A 23,498-nucleotide genomic window follows, 5' to 3' on the forward strand; every position below is an offset into this window, starting at 1 on the left:
CAAAGTCCGTCGTATAATCGAAATAATGATGTAGTTAAATCTTTTGTCGAGAACTCTTTCTCCCCTCTCTCTGCTCGCGTAGAACCTTTTGCCCACGACTCCAAGCCGTCGAATTAATCACTTCTATGTTAAACGGAATCATCGAGCGTAAGTAATCGTACGACGACGCTGCTCCTCCTCGTCCTCCTCTTCTCTGATCAATCGAGGTCATTCGAACCGTATAGTTGAAAAGGTTTGATTCGAGGGATTCTGTACCCGTTCACAAACGATCGTATTTCCATTAGAAATATATTTATTTAGCGAGTCTACCTTTAACGCGATAAAGCAACGAAAGAAAGAAAAAAAGAAGCGAATAAGGAATGTTCAGAAATCGTAATTCACTTTTTGAGATTCACGTGATTCGAGGTGGATAACCGTAAGAGAACGGATGAAGAAACAATGGAACACGAAAATCTCTCTCTCTCTGAGGCTGAAAAGGAATAAAGAAGCCAGAGAGCAGCAAACCGTATCATAAATCCAAGCCTGCCCCCGCGCTGTTCTTGATATGCAAAATAAATACACACAGTCTTGTGCACAGTTGGTTGAATAAAATATATAGTTGAATTAGCATCATCCCGGATGAAATAATAAATACCAAACTCGGCCAATTGGGAATGGAAAAAAATCGTTTGTTTCACGGTGAAATGGCTGTTTTTCTTCTTCTTTTGCTCGGAAAGAAAGGCGTAATTAAGGCCTCGAAGGTGATTCATTGGCGATTTTGCGCGAGAGAAAAGGCGAAAACCCGGGCACAGGCACGAACGGTATCCGCAAATTAACCTGAATTGAAAAATAAACGCGCTAACGTCGGAAAGAAAGCGCGGAGACGTTTCAAATTAAGGAGGAAACACTCCCGAGTCTATGACGGACTATTTTCTGCCCGTATAATGCGTCCTTCAATGGGCAAGCTGCTTTTCTACTCCCGGGCTTAAAAATATCCCCTTTATACGACAGCGCGTCCATACATACGGCCCCGTTCGAACAAAAGAATTTTCCCCCGCAGAAGTTGACGTCTTAGAAAGAGGAACTCGTCACGGAACTCTCTAATGGCCGAGATTTTTGCGGTCCTCGGGATATTGCTTTAAGTAGAAAGTTGGTGAACATCCGTTCTCTGACAACCGGCAGCCTTCTCCGTCGCGGAAAATAAGAAGCTGCAACCTAACGAATATCGGATAGCCGCCATTCTAGAAATAGAATGAAATGGTTAACGTTCAGAAACGACATTTCGCGTCTTTCAGCCCTATCAATCTGTTCGAATATCGGCCCTCGAATAGTAAAATATCTCGAATATTAAACAACTTCCAAGTTAGAAAACGTTGAATATCCCTACTAATTTCCAATACCAATTTTTATCTCATTTCGACAGATTTTCACTGCGAATACATTTTTCAGCTAATTTTTTTTATCAAATCGATAATTCCTAGATGTCTCGAAATACGCGGTGATTTGAGATTTCAATCAAGCACCGTATATTAACGCAATTTTTTGATACAACGTATCACGCTCGTCGTCGATGCGTGTTCCACATACCGGAATAATCTGCGCATCACACCTCGAGTTAAGTCGCTATGACCGATAATGAGAAGATACGTAAGCGCGTGAAACCCGACGACGTTAAGGCGTTTAGACGTTGCAATTGCTACCTGTCGAGCTTCTTATAATAGTTCCTCTAAACCGATTTCCCTCCAACTGTAACAGAACACTATCTTCCGTCAATTTTCTCTCCTGCCTCTTCCGTCAAAAATAGCAAAAGAAACAACTAATCCCGCGACACGTTCATCCGTAACAAGATTTGCAAAGAAACGAAAGAAAAAGCATATTTCCTCTTCGATACATCGGTATAATCTCTTGTCTCCCCTTAACTTCGTGTACCAATTAAGGCGGAAAGAAAACCAATAGAACGATACCGTGGAAATGTGAAACGAGCACATCTACGCCTCTTTTCTCAGCTATGTCGGGAGTTTTCTTCTTTTTTTCGTCGCAAGGAACGCGCATCATCGGTTAATCGATGTACACAGAGCGAGACACTTATCTCTCTGCCAACAGCCCTCGATGTGTCGACAGCCATATGAAATGCAAACGTTCCGCCTTGTGTTACACACACACACATGCGTGAATCAATAAGAGGCACGAATACGAACATGCGAGCAGAACACAATATCAGAAAACGTTTTTCTTCTGCTCCTTTTTTTTCCTCTCCTTTCGCGTCTTCCTCTATCAACGATGGCAACCAACCGACGGTGCAACGAAAACGGCGGGGGATACCGCAAGAGGAGGGTTGGAAGCGTACCGCGAACTTTCCCCGCGGGGCAAAATTCGGTTAACTTAATACGTATAGAAACAACAGACAGGCGTAAGTGTATATTTGCCGAACGAATTCGCTTTTCGGGTAAACGTGCGTGCACGTGCGTGAGTTTATTAAATTCAATGTAAATTAGAACTGATATTGATATTGAAATAGCGTTGATTTGATTACGTTCGTCAAATCGATGCGTTAGCAATTATATTATAATAAAATCATACTGTTTCACTTCCGGCAAAATATGTACATACATACATACGTGCACACATACACGACCAGTGAGACGGTGTTTGAAGCCCACTTAATGGATGTACATTCAATTAACGGAATGTGTATTTGAACGAAAAGACCAACGTGTATTTTCTCGAGTGCTGTGCAAATTGGAATAACCCTTAAGCAATGGACATTCGGAAAACAGTAAACGGTGAAACTCTGCTGCGTTACGCTCTCTTTTCACTTTTTTTTCATTTTTCACCCCCGCACACGCTTGTTTTATCCAACATTTTAAACCAAACACGATATTATTCGCTGGGATATTGAAACGGAGCGAAGAAAAAAGGAGGATAGAAAGTATGTGTCGACGATCCTATCGATTCGTGCAGCAAATAATTTCAACTACCCCCATCGACGATGGATTTCGATAAAAGGGAGAATCAATAGGGAGATACAAAAGAAGAGCTGAATTCATTCGGAGATCTCGTTAAGTATCGTTTGCTGTTTAAAAAACACCGCGGCAATTGGCGTTGTCGTTTATATTACACGCGATATAGGGCTAAACACCTGAAAAGTGCTCGACTTTTTAACGCTAAAGGTATTCCACATCTCTCGATACCATAATCCGATCGATGCAATCTCACTTGAAGCAAAACAAATATTATCGTTCGATTGATTGTTTCAGCAATTCAGTAACTACGTTCGAGCGAAAAATCACCAATGCCATTTCTGAGAATTATTAGCATAGTAATTAAGCTCTTCATACTCCACGTTTCGTGTAAATACTGTAACCGATATAGGTATTACAGGAATTTACATGTATAATAATAATAATATTAAAGTTCGAAAACACAGAAATATTCTTTTCTGTTAATTTATTCTGTAATAAATAAAATATTTTAAAAAAACGAGGATAGTAACATAAAAATAATAACAGAAAAAGAAAAATTAAACAAAAGTATAAAAAGAAATGCGCTAAATTGGCGCGACGTACGTACGTCTGACTTATCATAGACTTTTCTACTTATTCTAACGATTTCACGCTCGCCACTGATTTCCACTGAATTCAAAGGCCAATAAGCCTTCCAGCTCATCCCTTAAAGACAGCACAGCGCGTTAAAAATAATTTTTCATCAGAATCGACGAGTCTACGTCGCATTTTCACCGACTATCTACAGGTCTCCCTTTCCCCTTATCGATACTACTAACAACCTATAGACTCTCCCTCGCCCCTAAGTGCCAATAACACAAATCATCCTACTCTCTACCCTCTTTTTCCCCCCTGTGCACGTATTGAAAAAGTTAAATAAATAAATTCTACGCATTCGTGGTCCGGATGAAATAAACAGTGGACGTCACGGGACGCGAGCTGACACAGCCGAGCGTTATCAACGTTGGTGGCAACGTGCCTCTACCCAGCGAAATTACTTCATGTTTCACTAATCCACGCGACTCCGGAGAACGCCAAGCCACTTCCTGGTCACGTATTCGAGAAGAAACGCGGCATTCGCCGCCGTTTGAGAAGGGTGGAGGAGAGAGGGCGAAAGAACGGGAAGGGAAAGACAGATGTCTACGTGGTCGAGACACCCTCGAGAATAATGGAACACCGATAGATCGCGACGGCACACAGCCCGTTCACTTTTTCGACAATCTTTCTTGGCGAATCGTAGCCGGATCCGGTAATCATTCGTCCCGGGACGCGCGGCTGATCCGAAAATTGGTTTCTTATGTGCCGTGCCCGTTCGTCATCGCGAGGAACGAGACCCTCGGCCAACGGGAAAGAGATTCGGCCAAGCTGGGAAAACGATCAGACGTTACATTGAAAAACGTCGTATTTCCCGAGCCAACGGACACCAGCACACGCTTTCCCGTACCCGATTCGTCGCCTGTCCACGAAAAATTCTCCCACTTTTTCTCTTCGCACCCGATTGTCGGATAATCGCGGTATAATTGAAAGCAGCCTGAGTTTTTGCGGTGAAAAAATTAATTAGAATTTTTTCTTCGCCCAACAGTGTGCGCTGACGTGTCGACACGATTATTTTTCGTAACATATACTCGCTGCTGACGTGGTACGGTGATTCTTTTTTTTTATTTTCACTCATTTTTTTTGTACACCGTTAGGACGGCAGATGATAAAACTTTATCATTCTTACAATTACCCGATGGTATACCGTTTTCGAGCTAATAAAAATAAACGTGCAACACGAGGGGAGGAAGAGAGAGAGAGAGAGAGAGAGAGAGAGAGAGAGAGAGAGAGAGAGAGAGAAAATGTGGAAAAATCGCTGCGCATCCTGTGGGATTGTGTACCGTCAGTTTCATACAAAGGTAATGGTTTTGTTAAAGGGAAATATGAAATTTTATTCCTATCCATTAAAATTGAACGTTTGATTAATTTTCTCTAGAGTATGGTTTGACATGTGTTCAGAAGCTCGTCGCAAAAACATTTTAATATTTATCATGCTTGTAAATCTATCGGCGTATCGCGATGTATATGAAATTTTCCGAATTTTCCAAATGATCACGACGTTTCATTCTTTGTTTAACAGCAAGAACTGCATAATGAAACCAGGAGTAGGTTAATACACAAAATGTGGACAAAGAAGAAAGGGAAAAAGAAAAGAAGCAACCCGCGAATTATCAATGCGCTCTATTCTTCTCGAAAGATAATGCCTTCTCTCTCTCGTAAAACAATGTTATTCTGCAAATTTTATCTTTATTTTTATTTGTCTCACGTCAGCGGATGCATCCGTTGAATAGCACTGAAAGGAAAACGAGGCGAGAATGGTGTTGAGAGAGAGAGGGAGAGAGAAGGTACAGAGACAGAACGAGAGAATTAGGCGCGACAGGCTCATGCCGCAGTAGTAGCGAATGATAGAATCCCAGGCGAAAAACGGAGCGCGACGTTTCTATGGTCTGAACTTGAAAGTTGATACAATAGGGTGCCAGAGGCATTACAGCCGGCCTCCCTTTCTCCTCTTTCACTTGTCCTCGGCGAAAGAAGCTCTGCTCGAAGCTTTGCTTAACCCCGTCGGAAGTAATCAACAGCCGTGTAAAGGAGTGAAATGGAAAGTGTAGGCTGGGAAAGTGTATCTACGATGAGCCAACTTACGCTCTTACCTTCTCTCCTATCACCCCTTTCTCTCCCTCTCTCTCTTTCTCTGGTACTTTCGTCGAGTCTGTTTATGCAGATTCCGCGGCGTAATATTCAGAGCTGCTCTCGATGGTGTTGAGAGACTAGAACGACGGTACCCAGAGGTCCACGCCATGGGAGGACATCTATGTGTCCCATAGAAAGGGGGTAGTCGCGTCAAAACTACGCTATTACGTATTCCTTTGAGCAAGAAACTGTAAATTTATTGAAAGTATTCGTTTACTTCCGGACGATGCATATTCAACGTGGCACGATCTCTCCACCCCAGCTCTTCGTTTCATACTTCGCACAGTTCCACAGGATCTTTACATCCTGGCCTCGATGGGCCGGCATCCTCAGAGGGGAGTAATTTCCCGCTGGTAAAGAAATTTCGTTCCACCTAGCAATACCGATAGTCGCCCCTCTTCTCTCCCTTTCTCTCTCTCTCTGTTTATCCTAAGCAAACGACAAGTGCTTTCACCTCTGTGGAAATTTAGGTTACCGGGCCATTATTACTACTACAAGCTCTCGATAATTTTACCAATTCAAATGAAAGCACTTTGAAAGGTAATTATCCAGCCTAACGCGAACGAATATTTCACGATTAAATAAACCGTGCTTTCCATAGACAAACAGAAAGAAGGGGTTAATTATTCCCCCCTCTGTCGAATCGACGACAATCGAAATTGTTTTCGAAAAAAGAAAGAGAAAAGAAAAGAAAGAAAATCAAAGGGGAGGAAAATCATGATCTGTGCTCGAATTGAATAGCCAATGGAATGACTGGCAAGATATACCGTTCCCGAACCGGCCTCCATTCATCTCTCCTCGCAGACGTCATCGATTCGCCTGGCGTTCACAACCCCGCCACCATGCGCCATGGTGCAATCCTTTAATCCAACCTTAAAACCCTCGCCGTATTCACCCCTCATATCTCACTCGGTGTGTCAGGAGTTCCACAGTCTCGGTTGGGGAACGCGTGTCACGGTGAGGTGACGTTAATAAAACCCAATTCCCAGGGAATTATACGTGCACCGTCGTACAGAACCCTATATTTCACATTCCGATCCCTAAATACTCAACCTGTTTTCTTTTTTTTTTCTTCACGCAAACATAGATCATCGACGCCGTATCGTTTGTCGGGGAGGGAAAGTATCATCAAATGCTAGAGGTAGAATAGATCAGTTCGCTTACGCAGCAATTCTCAACAGGACTTTTCCCCGTAGATCCTCGGTGAACGTACGTGATCTTTATCGGTGGTAACGCTGGCAACAACATTGGACGGTACAGCTATCTCAATGATAAATCGTGACAGAACGATACGTGCCCTCGATACAAGATCGTAGGACGAGCACCGTCAGCCGGCTGTCGAGGCAAGTTATCAAAAGCAACGAGCACAGCGGGAAAGGTAGGACCTTGACGAGGGAAACAAGAGGAAGGATATATACGGGTAAAGTAGGAAAGCGAGGGGGAGGATGGACCAGTTATTGCGAAGGATCTCTATCGAGCAATTCCATCCAGGAGGAGCAATTCACCTACGACGCTATCGTCTCTTGTACTACGGTCTCTCCTCTCTCTCTTTCTCTCTCTGCGCTCCTTTTCTCGCCTCTTTTTATTCCACGGCAAAAGTCGCTGTCCAGAGAAGCCGAAACGAGAGAGAAAGAGAGAGTTCAGACTGGACGTGTCTGTATCGTTCTTTTCGGGGACACCGACTAATTCGACGTTCGTTTCTCTCTGATAGCACTCCGCGAAACTTCCTTTCTTCTCACGTCACGCTGATAAGAAACGGGTTAATTGCGTGGCCTTCTCTAACCATCGTCATCGTCCATCCTGCAAGCGTAACTCTCTCTCTTCTTTCCCCCTTTTCTTCTTTTTTTTTTCCTTTCTCTCTCCGCTCTGTCTGTCTCGGGAAAGAATATTCCAGTAACTTTCAACAAGAGAGACGTTCACGTGGTTATGGTAATACAGGCGTGCAGAATAATTGAGAGCAAGTCGTAGAGTAACTGTTGTAATTAGCGGGAAAAGGAGTAGAGAAGTATATTCGGTTCGTTCCTGTTCGTTCGTTCGCCTCTAAGATAAAAATGCTGAAACAATGAACCGTTCCTACTTTTCCGCCCTTTCCTTTTTTTTTTTTTCTTTCAGCTTGACGACGCAACAATTATCGTTACCAGCGACAAAAGGAAGTTAACGAAAAAATGGAGGACAGAAAAATATTCCCCTTTCTAGTTAAGAATAATCCGTTCTCGTCAAAGGGATGGAAAGGCGCGGGAACACGAAGGGGCGCGGTGATAGTCCACCGGGAGAGACGACCACAGCTATGCTCCCAGCCTGTTAAAGTATTATCATTCCGCAAGTTTCCATGCAGGCTTCGTAATGAAGTATTCACCTGCTCGTAATCCCCGTTCTACCCTTCCTGCTACGCTATTCTCTTCGAGCTACCTTGGCCAGATATCGCGTCGCGACAATGCACGAGGAATTTCCACGACGACGAGGACGACGAGGACAGAAACGAGAAAAATGAAAGGGAACAAGCGTCCCTTACGTACAATCGGTTAATCCTATTTAGCTTGCCGAAACGGTAGTAGGACTCGAAAACAATTCGTTTCGCCACGGTAATTCACATTTACCAGAATGTTTCCGGGGAGGGATGATTCTCGCGATGCCCTTGGTTAAATCCACGGTTCAACGAAACAGGACCACGCTGGAACGAATCTAGCGATATTATTTATTTCACACGCGCGAACAAGCTTGCAATAAACTAAATACTACAAAGCGCACCGGCGTTCATAGCGGTTTCTGTTAATCAGTTTTCCGGCTGTGACAACTGGACCGTGCACCGTGACCCCGTTTCCGCGATGTTTGACAGCGCTGCAAGAGCGTCCTGGCCCAGCAGCCAGAGATTCTCAAAACTAAGACACCTCCAAACTGTACACTCGACTTTTTTTCACGCTGCTATTACTCGCTGGTGCAAGTACGAATCGGTAGATTTAGATTTGTCATTTGGAGGACGAAATTCTAAAGGGAGCAGATCTGAAAAGTGTGTTTCACGACGATTGAGAGTGACAGAGACGTTCCGCGAAACCAGAGATTCTCAAAATTGCGATATTTACTTGTACAGGGTGTTTTTAAATTGCTGGTAGAATTTGAAACGTAGAATAATATTTTCTCGTGCAAAGCTTCATTTCTGAATAAATCGATTTTCCTCTTATTATTTCATGAAATCCGCCCCTTTTTAGGGGTTACGTTATCAATTTTGACACACTCTGTACACGTTCTGCATAATATTCGAGAGCACTGAGAATCTCTCTGGTGAAACCAGAGATTCTCAGGATCGATTTATCTTTTACTCAAGGCACCTGATTCACATCCTCACTTGGGTATAATTCATCAGTCGTGTCGGCGATCGCTCAACCTACCTAATAAGAAAACAAAATTTAACCCACATTTCGAAGAATATACCCGGTACTTTTTATCCTAATTACCCTCTCTAGACCAGTTCTTCTCTCTCTCTCTCTCTCACGACCACTCGTTAGTTTCCCAAGCCTAACTTTCCACCAACCGAACAAAATCGAACAACAGCAACCGACCAAAAGAAGAAAGAAAGAAAAAAAAGAGGATATCGACTATATTTTTTTCTCTTTTTTCCTCGTGGCTGCACGGACAATGATACGTTTGCTCATTAAACGGGGACAAACCTTTACTCAACGTTCGAGCTTGAGATCGTTCTTGAACGAACGAGCGGAGCAGTCCAGCGTGGGCACGAGACTTCCACGGGCCTGGGCTATAGAGATATACTCGAGGCGAAGAAATGAGAAACGAAAGCCACTTCTGCTATCACTTTACCAAAGATCTACCTTAACCGTCGTTGAACAGTTCCAACACTGGCGTCGCTCTATTACCAGCTAGCCAACTCTTTCGTTATCTCCTCGGGCTTCTCTCGAGCGTCAAGTGTCGCAAATACCGCGGCAAGTAGTCTTTCGTAAGGTGATCGTTCCTTCCGTTGTCGTCGTCCTCGTCGTCGTACGCCGCGCCGTTGAAAAATTGAACACGTCAGTTTTCCAACCAAGCCTCAAGAATCCGCCTCTTTTATCGCCAGCCCGTTATGGCACGTTCAACTCGTGAAATTTGTACCCTTCTCCGGGCAATGAAAGGATAACGGAAAACTGCAAGCGATTCGTGTTTACATACTTCACGATCTGCACTCGTGTTTTACTCGAGTGATAGGAATTGTTCACGGAAGGAGATTGCAGCACCGAAGTGGTAATTAGAAAAAAAAATAGAGAGAAAATGTTAGGCGATAAATTTGAATAAAAAAAAAAAAAGTTCGTTCGTTTTGAAATCAGAGGAGGTAGCGGTTCATTTAGTCGAGTGTTACATTTTTTTTTCCTGCAGCAAACATTGGGAAATGCCTGTCGTTCATTTCAATACACGGTTGAGCATGTCTCCATAGAGATTGCCTTCTGTATACGCTAGTAAATCCGCCAGGCCTTTCTCTTACTTCTCGACAACAGTTTCCTATTCGTCATTTCAATCCCCCTATCGTATGAATTGGCACACTGTATGTATGCCACACTCTTTAAATGCCCCCGCAAATAAACAAAAATAGATTGATACGTTCCACGTAACATGGAAACGAAATCATTTTTATCGTACACAATGCGCCCTTCAATTTTGACAAAACCTTCTTTTTTTTTTTGATACCCTTCAGTAAATAAATTTATTTCATCGAGAGAAAAATGTCATTTCATAAACAGCAAAGCTGTCGATGTCAAGTGACGGTAATTTAATACACGATAATATAAATGAAAATTCCTATCGTTTTTTTTTTCATCTCTAATTTGAACGATATTGAATTCCAAAATTTCCTACAATTTGTCATTTAAATTGTCTAATTTTTTGTAATTATTTTCAACTTCCCTCGTTTATATCCCAATATTGAAGAATGATAGAGCTACCGTTGATATATGTAATTACGAAAAAGAAATCAGAGTTAAACGGAGGCTGGAGCGAACCGAAGTAACGCTCAAAGGAGAGCAAGATGGAGGTTGGATCGAGGAACCGAATTCGATCAGTGTAGGCTATTTGGAGGCGCGCGCTGTCGGTCGAGAAGTATACGTCACATACAATCGTCCCGTGATGTTGCCATAAAATTTCAATTTTCCCGTATCGCGATATCTGGGAAATAGACTAGGCGTTGGCCGCGAACCGCTTAACCATGGCGGCTCTTACATGCACATTCGACATACGGTGTTGCAGGGGTTTTAGAGGCGAGCTAAAAGGGGATCGATACCAGCTAAGTCGTTCAATCTTTCGACCTTCTCTCTCTCTCTCTCTCTCTCGATACAGAAACGAGCAGCTCTCTTTCTCTCTCTATCCGGAGAAAGAGAGAATACAAATTTATGTGGTAGCTTGAAGAAAAGAAGCAAACGTAAATCGATAAGTCGACAAAGAATAATCCTTTAACATCCGCGATCATCGAGATCCCAGCGATTTCACCAACATTGTCGTTCAACGCTGAATGAACGAACAAGATTGAAACGCTCGTTTCAATGTTTAACTCCGTGCAAAAATCGGAACAAAGGTCCGGCAACCTCCATCATGGCTACACGCTTAGTCGATTTATAAGAAACTCGATTTTTCGATTGAATCACCGACCGTGCGTCCACCGCTCGGACACAAAACGCTAGCCACGATTTCATCGAACGATAACAAAAATAAAAATGGGGGGAAAAAAAATAGCTTCACTAAAAACATCCGAGTTTATCTGTAGATGTATCTATCCAACGTTCGACTTCCCCCTTTCGTTTCTAAAATAAATACGCCGGAATAGCATCGTCCCTGATATTTCGTCGATTCTCGATAACATCGCTAAGCCGCAATACTTCCGAACCCTAATTATAAAGCAATCTCGCCTGGTCGAAAATGCTCTACACATATATACGTCGTTTTGTATCATTCGAATATAAACCTTTTTCTCCTTTTTTTTTTTTTTTATATCCATGTTTCCCCCCGGTTCTACGAATCGCAGCTCTTCCGGCCGATCGAAGCGCGCCGCGCTGAAACAGAGAATAAAGAGACGATTCCGAAGTTAACAGCCCCTAAGGAACTCGTAAAAGTGAAAACTATTTTATTGCCACTTCGCCACTCGGTATTTTGTACTTTACGATCGGGCGACGATCGCAAAGCAAACGACGGAGGCTCGATACCGAAAAAAAAGAAAAAACGATACCCGATTACCTGATTCGCGTTTCGAATCTCCACGCCGACGAACAACCGTAATTCGTCCATGAAGGTGAAATGGAAGAGGGGTTGGAATATATATATAGAGAGGGGGAGAGGATCGAAACTGGGGAAATCGAAAATACCAGGTGGATCGAGAGTATCGATCAGGAGAAACGAATCGTTTCACGTAAAAGCGAGCAAGGATATAGCGTTGGTTAGTTTAGCGTAACGTTGGGTTGGGATGTTGGTCAAGATATCGTCTAACCGTGTTCGTGTAACAGAACGTTTCGAAACCGGAAGTATCGCGCAAGATGGCGCGATACGTAGGTTCGTGCGGAGCACGCTCAATCATCCGCTCGATTCCATCGAGCTTTCGGTGAAAGCAACAAATTATCCTGTTACTGGCCGTGTATTCGTTAATAATTACCATCCGGTGCGCAAGATAGTGGCCGTTTCGGGCGAAGGTTTCGTGGGAGATATTGAGGAACCGCTTTATCGGTGTCGGGAGGGAAATGAAGGTTGGCGTTCGTTACAAGAGAATTAATCAAAGATGCGACTTTCTACGACCTGCTTTCGTGCTGAATTTACAGATCTCACGAGTCATCGAACGTTTGCTAATTTTCGTACCTTTTCTTAATACGCTTCTTTATTATTATTCTAATCAATGTACGAAGTCTAGTATTTACATAAAAGTGTAATTTTTAATTTTGGAAAGATTTAATTTAATTTCAATTAAAAAGAATAAGCATGATATTTAATTCGATTTTTTGCAGTGGTTAAGGTAGATCATTTTGGTTTATTTTTTTTAACCTCCCTTGATCTTCTTGGTATTAAGAATAAAACTCCTTTGGTACTCCTGACATTTGATTCGTTCGATCTATTCACAAGGATAATTCCCTAATTATTTCGAGCAGTATGCCCATCAAGAATACACAAACTAGTATTACACGGAACACGCAATAGCAACGCATATTCGATGCAGCTCGTTTGTACGGCGAATAATATACCGAATAGCCGCCGTCCTAATAGACATGTAACGCAAACAGGAAAGCGAACTCTGCCTGAATGTGGCTTTACGTATGTTACATAATCGGTGATATCCTAATAATCAAGCAATTCTATCGAAAGATTAAACTCCTTTCTCCATGATATTCCAATGATCGACCAATTTTTAACAAACTATCGAAAGCTCAAAGGACATAATTTTCCATCCCCTTTTAAGATGGAAAAGCTCCTTGACCAATTTGAAATAATCTCTCTAAAGATTATAAAAAATAATTTTCATAAAAATTAAAAATTTCCAATCTCACATAAGTGATATTCCAACGTACAACCAATTTATAAAAATCTATCGAGAAATAATAAAAACTAATTTTTCACCCTCTCTTTTAAATACGACAATCATCCTTCTCCATCAGCAATTAACCATCACACTTTTCTAATCAACTTTCATCGTCGATCGAGCCCAAATATAAATCACTCACGTCTCTTTTGTTCATTCTCAACCTGTTCCCGCTCGACGCACCGATAACCAACCAATACCGCGACGGTACGAAAATGATTAGCGTCGAGTGAGAACCGCTTCTTTCACGACGGCCGCAAAACATGAAATGTTTCGTCGCGTCGAAGCAGATAATTAACGTGGCGACGACATTCCACGGCGAGTCATTGTGCCGGAATAAAGTCGTTCGCGCGTATCCGCCCTCTCCCCGGCACCCCGAAACTGTTAGTTTCGCCTCAATTAAAAATAATGAGACCCGCGGCTAGCGGACTACGAGTTTCGTCGAAACGTTGCTCGTTTATAGCGTAACCAGACAAAGAAGGTTTTCCCGTTGGAAACGAGCGACAAGACCGTAAAGGGAGGAGGAAGGGATGGAGAGGGACGAGGAGGAGGGTGAATGTTGGGAAAAGCTCGTGGAAATTTCTCTGTTACCCCTCCGCCTTCGAAACAAAAGAAAAAAAAGAGAGACTGGCAGACTTTGACGGATAGCGTCGAAGGGTTATCGATATTCGTCTCGACGTTAGGCAAGATCACGTATGACGAGTCACGTTCCCGATGAAATAGAGATATTATCATGCGCTGGATAATCGTGACGCGAACTGGCCCACATCGCGCCACCAGTTCGCGTTCCCGTTAATGACTACTATCCAGCCAGAAGGCTTGATCATTTCGATCTTGCTTCACGTAGCACAGAGAATGTTCTACAATAGTCGGGTCATGCGAAACACGTTGTAACCACGGTAGAATATTGCACCTCAACGTGATAGCGCAACACTGTGCTTAATCCAGGAAGATCTCTGCGCGTAGATCTTTTCTTCATTTTTTTTCCCCCCCTAAAATATACGGCGCGGCGCGGCGGCACACGTCACTGGGTAATTCGTACGTTCGAAAAGTGGGCTGCTAATTTGCTTCGCGGAAAAGGTGGAAGGGAAACTCGAGGTACAATCCTCCCGCGACGGTAATTCGATATTTTTGAGGGATTTTAACGGTCACAAAGCAGCGTGTAGTTGAAAATTTCACATCCACCTAATGAATTAAGAAAAAATCTTTCGCAAAAATCTCATTCGCAGTAATCGAGGGTTTGTAATAACTTCTAGAGGAATTAAATCAGCGGTAAACCAGCGTACTATTCAGAATTTCACATCCGATTGATAAATTTTGCAAAAGTCTCGTACGCGATAATCAGGGAATTGTAATAATTCCTAGAGAAATGAAATTGTAGTCGTAAACCAGCGTACAGTACAGAATTCGACATCCAACATATAAATGTGACGAAAACCTCGTGCAAAGTAATGAGAGAATTGTAACAACTTCTGAAGGAACGAAATACTCATAATCCAGGGTACTTGAAAATTCGACATCCAGCCGATAAATTTGCAAAAATCTCGAACACAACGACCGAAGGAATTACAAGAACGATCGGATAAAGCGAGTTGCAAGCAGTATGACACGCGTGAATAGCTGTAGCAATGGAGCGTTTCGAGCGGCGGTTCGAGCTGAAGCGAATGCTAATTGCTCTTAAGTTAATTGAGGGTGCTAAGAACGAAATTGTTGTATAAGTTTGCGCAGCTACTCGGCCCGGCAAACAAAGTGGACAATTGCCCTTGGGCGAGTGTTCGTACGTGCTCTGTCCGAATGAACAGCTACGGAACAACACGCGGAACAAGAAAGAGAATGAGACTGAAACAAAAAAAAAAAAGAACAGAGAAAAGCGTGGCAAAAGAAAAAGAAGAGAGAGAGAGAGAGAGAGAGAAGAATGGAGCTTCTCTATTTGCTGAAAACATTCAGCCGACAACCTGTTTCTGATCCAAGCGTGAACAGGCATTCACGACCTGTTTCCATTTCGTACGCACGCACTGGTGCAACGACACACACAGATGTGGAGATATGTGAGGAATAAGTATATACACATTGGCAGTGGCATTTAACATGCGAAGTCACGCGCGATACAACTGCTGTTTCACCGATATCGCGTCTCCTCTACCTATGCTCAACTCATGTTCCACCCTTTTCGCGTACGCAACCCTCGGCGCGGAGAGAACGCTGGAGGACACGAAGATTCGAGACGGATGCATTTACACTTGGAAAAGCGTATCCTAGAAGAGAGAGAGAGAGAGCAGTTAACTACGATTTCGTTTCCATTCCGAAGCAGCTGCGTTCGATCTAGAACACCGTAGCAATAAAACGCCGCGATTCTCTCAAGCTTTTACTGGCCGCCCTGGTACACGTCGATGAAAAGGGGCGATTAAAAAGCAGCACCACCAGGGGGAATCCATCGAACTGGAATCTGTCGTTTAAGTTATTGCTTTCGATTACACGCGAATCTTATTACCTTACGTTCTCTCCATAGGAGTATCAAAAATAAAAATTGACCCCGAGTCGGATATGTAGAAACTTCTGAGAAGGTTATCCGTGAACTAGAAAACTGATCCTGGCAATATATACGATTGGTACTAAAAAAAAAAAGAAAAAAGCAAACGAGTTACACGAGTGTCCATTAACTTTTATCCTAAAAATCTCTACCTTTGATGTACCGAAAAAAAAGCAACTACCGAAAGCTAACTCTCCCCTGTACACTTCCCTCATGAAATCCCATCGCGTTGCTAATTTCCCTAACTTTTTCTCGACCAAGCTCGAACACATAAAACGATCAGTTTCACGCGACCAGACCAAAAGAGGGGTGTGTATGTGTGTGTGTAGGTTAATGCGACATTTCCGGACAGGAAGAATCCTGGAGAACGGCGGGCTAATTCGAACCGGTTTCCGTATTCACGTTGCATATCAGCCTGACGGGGACGAGGGAGGAAGTCTTGTGTAATAAACACGGTTCGCACTTTAATTCTGCAAGGGTTTCGCCTTAGCTAGGCCCCTAATCTTAGCCGATTCCATGCATACGTAAGAAGCATTGGCAGACGCCACATGCAAGCAGCATGCTAACTCTTTACAACTGCTCCCTGCAGACCCATTTATCGATCTATGTACCAAAGGAAAGGTTTCCATTAACCGTGCGCGTACCAACGCGTGTGTATATATACATATATGTGTGTAAAGTACGTGCTATACAACTGTTTCATCAACGGCACATTTACCCCGGTCGTATACAAACGTGCGTACTGTATGACGTTACGTACGCCTATGGTCCTCGAGTATTGTGACTAACCAATTGCCATCTCTGTAGAATGGTAAAGGTGGAGACCTACAACTTACTCTTACCACGGTACAACGATGTTGTGATATCGTTGCTAGGCTTGCATCAACGCGCATTATATTGGCAACGAATCAATAATATCTACGCATACGCGTTACCTTATACATTTTCTATACGTGTGTAACAACATATGGAGGTATCTCTCTCTCTCTCTCTTCGAGTCTGTTATATATCTGACGTCTATATCTCCTCTTTGTATAGAACGTATACTCTATTTCTATCGCGACGTCGTTCTGATATCGCGTCGCATCTGCACGGAAATTTATGCAAAGCAGCGCCGCTTGAATGGAAACCCTTGCGAGGGCGGAGCAGGAGAATGAACCCGACTCCGTGACCCAGCCATCGCCGGGAAACAATAAATCTCGGATAACGATTGGCAACAGAGAGGAGGAATCCTTGCCTGAGGTATCCCGTGCCGTTTTCCAAGACAGATACCGGCCAACCTGCACCTCCAAGTGCACCAGAATCGTAAAGTGGACGAGCAGAGTTCCCATACTGTCGAACGTTCCAATTCGATATTTTTAACGATTACCCTCTCTCGATTGATATTAAAGAGAGGATATTATCGAGAGGGGGAGGAAGCGATATCGTTATTTAACATTTCACACGATTTTCCAATTGTACCGAGAGAACATTCCTACGATCTATGTACGATATATGTATACGTGTATATAGGTTTAATGCGAGTAAATTTCGGAACGATGTTTCACACGGGATTGTTCGAACGTTCGTTCGCGCAATGAAAATTCGATGTAACGTTAGCGGGTATTCATTTTATAGCGTGTAATGAAAATTCCTCGACTCAGATTGCTAAAATTTGTTTCTTTAAATTTTAGGCTTTTGGTTGCAAAAATATATTTGAGTTAATGTACCCTCCTGTTCTTTTTTTTTTTAATTACAGACAGGAGGAGCCTGTTTTCTTTTTAATTACAACAGGGGAAGCTCTGAGAACTCCAGAGAAACACATCTGGAAATTAATATATCTGAGGAAAGACTGTTTCACGGCAGATGTCGAAAGTATCCGTCATTTTCTTAAAAAAACATAATTTCACTAATCGACCAACAGTTTAAACGGCGATTTCGTTAATCGCTTCTTCGATATTCAGCTGTAGATCGACTAAAATTCGAGGTTGATCCGAGAAGCGGGAAAAAAAAAAGAAGAAAAACCAAAGTGGTGAAAAATTTCACCGCACAGAAATTATCAACTCGGGAATTTTTTATTACATACTGTACAGTTTCCAACGCGACTCGCATGTGTATTCACCTTTTTCGTTCCACCGTTGTAACGTATCGGCCACGCCGGGATAACTCTCGAAAAATGGGATCGAGGCGATTGCGCTTTTTATATAATTATGCGACGCGAGTATTTGTCTTGATGCATTAAATCGCGCGACGCGCCGAAGAGGCCGCGTGCGGCGAAATTATTAGATAACCGCGTTAAAATAAAAGGACGGCGATGCTGGGATAAATGCAAATTCACTTTATCTGTAACGGCTAGCCGGGGCGTTCTTTATTTCGACTCGTACGCCGAGTTTTCTCTAATAACAATTTTACCGTCGTTCAACGGTAAATCACGTGATATCGCGGCTTTTAACCGCGAGAAGAGAGTTTCCTTTCGACCAATATTTGCCGAACGATCGCTACTAATTCGAATCCCCCCATACCTCTCCTCGTCTCACCTCTTCACCTCATCCTCCTCCAGCAAGCGACCCTCTTTTTCCCTCTTTGCCGCAATTTTAACCGGTGAAAGATCAATACCGGCCGGATACACGCGGCGTAATAAACATTTCCTCGTGAAAATATTTTACACCGTGTACACGCGCCATAGCAAATAAAAATAAACGCCCCACCGAGAACGGTATTTGGGCGATGTTAAAACGCTTCGTTTTTATCTTTTCGCCTTGTTTTTTCTCTGTATTCTTGTTGTTTCGTTTTTTTTCGTTTCGTTTCGTTTCCCTTCCCTCCTTTTTGCCGAAACCCTCCCTTCTTCACCCTCCTCGACGAAACTTTACGCCGGTATCATGCGAAATTACGTCGGCGTCGCGTAAAAATCGTCGAACAATAGATTTTTATAGAGTAATCCGAGCGAATCTCGTCGAGAGAGAGAGAGAGAACGGGACTGGTAAGGCCAGGTTGGTTTTCCGGAGAGGTAAAGGAGAAATGGCAGGAGGCAAAAAAAATAAAAAGAGAAAAACACGCAGCAAAGCGTTAGCGCGAACGATTCTTACGCGATAAAGGCGCCTGGCAGTTTCGGACCGATTTATCACGAAACTATTTGCATTCGTCCCCCGCTTTTTTTTTTTTTTATCGGGCACACCGTGTCGAAAGGGAAGTTTAACGGGCCAATTAACGCCCGACTGATTAACGATCGACCGCAAGAAGTAAGTGTGTGCACGCGCCACTATTTCTGTCACGTGAACAATTTAATCGGCACGTGCAGCACCGTGACAAATGCATATAATGACGCGTTGCACAACAGATCCAAGCAAACAGGCAAGCCAGAGAGCGAGACTATCGTGGAATTAATCTCTTCGTTATCGCTTTGAGCATCGCGCAACCAGCGAAAAATGCAACGTGTATGTGTACGTGTTGGTGGCGATTGGAAAGATGAGCGGAAACCTGCATCGGAGATTCGAGATTGGGTACTTCGTGCGTTGTCTCGCGGAAAAACGGCACAGGCCGCCGCCGCAGTCGTGTCGAGTCGAATCGCGGCGGTGGATTTTCCACCTCGCGGCAATGTTATAAACGAAAGTGAACGAAAATGATACCGGGGGATTTTCGTGCCGCTTGTATTTCCACAAACCGTTCAATTTGCGCGATGTGTATACTCACGATAGTGAGAGGGGTATCAAATTGTTTGTTATATTCGAAAAACCGGTTGTTTATTGTTTCAACGCATCCTCTGCAAATTTTGTCACGGGAAAAATAAATATAAACGACTGTTTCTCTCTCGTGAAATCGTTTTTCTTTTCAATTTCCACGTAACTATTTATACACGTGCGGAATCGAAAGAGCCACGACGTTCCGATACAAACGCTCCAAGACGAACAAGAGAGGGTTTGTACAAGGGGAGAGGAGAGCGAGAGAGAGAGAAAAAAATAAGAGCAGAGGGAAAATTAAAATTCGCCGTATCAAAAGATTCCGCGCGCGCACGCGCGGTGTTTTAATATGCAAATCGTGGAAAAGCGGCGCCGCACCACGTTGCCCTCCCCCTTACGCCCAGCTTTTTGGATCGTTTCTTCTTCGTCCTATTCAAGGATGCCATACGAAACGAAGGCAATTTGTTATAAATCAGACATAAGTTCTCTCTCGGCGTTTTCGAATGCATACGAAACACGTGAAAACAGAACGCAAAAAGAGGGGTGAAATAGCGATGTGGGAGGGGGTTGGTTTAAGGGAAGAAGTAGCATGGCTCTCTTCGGCTTGGTCGCTTTCCTCTGAAAGACGATTTAAGGAAAGGAAGGCGTGCATCGCCCCGGAAAAATCAGAAAAACACGAGACAATTGAAGATGGAAAGGGCGGTGGACGCATACGAATTCGTGCTTTTTATCAACGAAAATCCAACCTTCCATCTGACTTTTTCTTTTTTTCTCTGTTGTTTCAGGAGGACTCGAAACCTCGCAAGGATGCGGGACCGGCTATCGTGGTACATGGTCTTTCTGATCCTGCCGACAATTCTCCTGGCCAGGTCGCTCGATAAAGGTAAATAATTTTCTCGGGGCATTTAACCTGCCCGGTTCCCCTATCCCATCCCTCCCCCCCATTCTCTCTCTCTATTTCCCAGTCTGGATATAAGATCTTTTGTACTTCTTGGCATCCGTTTTACTCCCGTTGTAATTCCGGCTTTCCTACTTTAATTTCCACCGAATGCCTCCTGCTTCGTGTTCAATTTAGTCGGATGATTTAATTAATGATCGGTAGACCGGTAGGATACGATAACAAATTTCACGAGTAAATTTACCTTCTTCCAATTACCCTTTCTCTTCTCAGTTTCTCTTTCTCTCTCTCTCTCTCTCTCTAGAGGTAAAAAAAAAACGAAAAAGAATTACAGTAAGTGGTGAACGTTCACGTTTAGTGAAGATCTGAAATGTCGTCGTCGTCGGTAACCAGAACAAGGTACAAAGAGAGGGAGAGGAGTATCAAGGAACTAAATGGAAAACGTATTAAGTAACTCTTATAATTCTCCGGGTCTCTTGGATAAAGTGTTTACCGAAACTTCGTCGCACGGAATTACGCTTCCTATCAGATCCCAGAGTCGGGTGTTCCTTAGCTGTGTTCCCGGGATCAGGTTGTGTGTACACCGAAGAGTGAACGGCGTGTGTCGTTGTCTTGGTCCTGTCTGTATACGAAATCCGTTCGTGCAAGAAGTCAGGTACTTACGTCGGGTGACTTTAATGCTATTAAGTATGCATTAGATAAAACCTTTGTCCCTGGTAGGTAATAAATAAATGTCGGTCTACGATAAAAAGGAGACACGGACAGATCTCTCCTCTTGCGGAGAGAGACAGAGAGAAGAAAGGAAGCAACAAGCGATAGAAAGAACTGAGAGAGAGAGGGAAAAGAAGAAATAGGAAAAAAATACGGTAACCTCGCGAAAAATCTTCTCTAGTGTGCACTCGCTACCTACTCAAAAGTGGCTGTGAATTGGGAATACTTTAAGAGGAAAGAAAAGAATACAATTCTGGCCAACTAACTGGTCGAAGCAAAGTAGGAGCACCTTTCCCTCGGTAGCCCCGGCTTCTTGTCTCGTTGTATAAGGTTTCGCATTGTCTCGTGGAAACAAAAGGCAGGTAGCTTATGCCCCGCATTCAAAAGCTCACAAAGTTCAGTCTCAAGTGCTTGTCTTTTGCCTAGACCCTTCCACCTCCAACTCGCCTCCTTCTCTCCTTCTCTATGCCGCCAATTTTCTCTCTTTCCATTTACAGATTTCTATATTCACCGACAGCCAACGCCGTGCTCCAACGGTTTTCTTTATCCTTCGCTATTCCCTTTTACCAGGGCACACTCCTTTCGAGGTTACTTACGAATTACCCTTCTTCTATTTCATCCGCCTATCCGTTTTCTACCTTCGTTCCCACTTTACGCGTTAAACTTCTTCCACGGCCGTATTTCTTACATCTCGCCCTATCTCTCTCTCTCCCTTTTAACTCTCGCCAAGGTGATTCATTAATATCAGGATCTAAGTGAAGGAAGTAACGGTGTATTTGTGGAGATAAGATAGCATCGTGAACTTGGATCTTTTTCAAGTCTCTTACCTTGAGCCTTTAGCGGATCGATACTATTTACAAAACGTGTGACGAAACGAACACATCTCGATGAATTTGGAACTGGGAATCTCAAGTCTTCTTTCTATTCTACAATTCCGAAGACTTCTCCACGTTGAAGTTCAATTTTCAGAGAAAAACCCATTCTTCGGTCTACCCGAACTCTGAACAACTCTGTACACAAAGATCGTCGCGATGATAATTAAAAAATCGTAAAAGCCAAAGGTTCAAACTGATCGATTTAATCAAGTAGACAATAGAATAACTTCCCTTTCTAACCTAATCCTCTTCCCTCCACGCTGTAACCAACCCCGTTCAACCAAACTCTCTCTCGACAAATCCGTGCAAATTCGACAAAACAATGAAAAATATTGAACCGTTGATTTATAAGGTATCGTTATCGGCGAATTTCAGAGCGTTCACCGTTCGAACTTTTGCGAAACGTTCCAGACCGACGCGTACCGTACAACATACCGTCGGACTGGAAAACATTGTGGTTCAGCAATCTGGAAGAACTGCAAAGAGTGAACGAAGCAAACGTCAACAACACCGTCTCAAACGTCACGGTACAGTTGGGCGGGACAGCTTTCTTGCATTGCGAAGTTCGCAATTTGGCAGACAGAACGGTGTCCGACGCTGAGGTGAGTCAGCCGTTAAGTTTCGCGGTGGTACCTTATAGCTGGGTTCCTGTAGAACGGGGAAACTCCACTTTATCACTCGGTCACCGTGGAATATATACGGCAGAGAAAACTGATTCGACATTTGTACACCTGTTCCCAGATATCATGGATACGACGACGTGACTTTCATGTCTTGACCAGCTCTACGTTCACGTACACGAACGACGAGCGGTTTCAAGTTTTGCATCCCGAGGGCTCGAACAACTGGACACTTCAGATCAAGTACGTTCAGGAGAGAGACAACGGGACGTACGAGTGTCAGGTAATAATGTGACCAAAACATTTCCCACCTCCCTGTTTCCCCCCTTTGTGGGAAATTGTTTTAATCGAGTGCAAGAGCATTAATTCGAGTAGCGACGCGAGGAGAGACGCCATGGTTGGTTCGTCGACGGCGGAGGAGGCGTCTCGTTGTTGCCGGGACGCGCTGCTCACAACCCTCGAAACGAATCGATTTTAATGAGACGCGGCCGCGCGCTGAAATTCGCGAGCACGGGTAAACTGACGCGTTTAGGTGAACCTGATTGCTTTTCAACGTGAGATGGCTTGGCTTCTTTTCGAGGGATAAGTTATTAGGGATTATTTTCGACACGATCTTGTACGTTAGTATCAGTGACGTCATTGGAGGAGAAAATGTGCAGTGTTTTTTAGCAGAATTTCGTTGCTTTTTTAGAAAATATCTATATAATTAGTTTTATAAATCCACCTTATGTGTATCGATATACCTACGAGGCTAGAAGCCTAGCTCTATGCTAAGTTGCTTAGTATTTTTTATATTTCGAGATCTACGGGGAGGTGACACCATGAGTCACTGCACCAGGTGATATCAAACCTAGTGACGTCATTGGTTAGGGTTAGTCGAACGTGGATTAAGGGTGTTTCGATGATTTTAGTGGAAGCTTAGATACGAATTATTAATTTTTTCAGAGAGGAACAAAGAATTGTTTT

At 43.4% G+C, this 23,498-nt stretch overlaps 1 protein-coding gene across 1 annotated transcript in view; it reads left to right on the forward strand.

The window, feature by feature from the left end:
- Positions 1 to 23,498, forward strand: part of LOC108570907 (hemicentin-2) — a 73,881-nt gene that overhangs the window by 47,098 nt on the left and 3,285 nt on the right. The window contains exons 2-4 of the mRNA XM_017932838.1: positions 20,214 to 20,311; positions 22,324 to 22,514; positions 22,654 to 22,815. Coding sequence (XP_017788327.1) covers positions 20,236 to 20,311; positions 22,324 to 22,514; positions 22,654 to 22,815 — 429 coding nt within the window. The 5' untranslated portion in view covers positions 20,214 to 20,235. The remainder of the gene's footprint in view (positions 1 to 20,213; positions 20,312 to 22,323; positions 22,515 to 22,653; positions 22,816 to 23,498) is intronic.

The sequence above is a fragment of the Habropoda laboriosa genome, unplaced genomic scaffold, assembly GCF_001263275.1.
Source record: "Habropoda laboriosa isolate 0110345459 unplaced genomic scaffold, ASM126327v1 scaffold90, whole genome shotgun sequence".
Taxonomy (NCBI): domain Eukaryota; kingdom Metazoa; phylum Arthropoda; class Insecta; order Hymenoptera; family Apidae; genus Habropoda; species Habropoda laboriosa.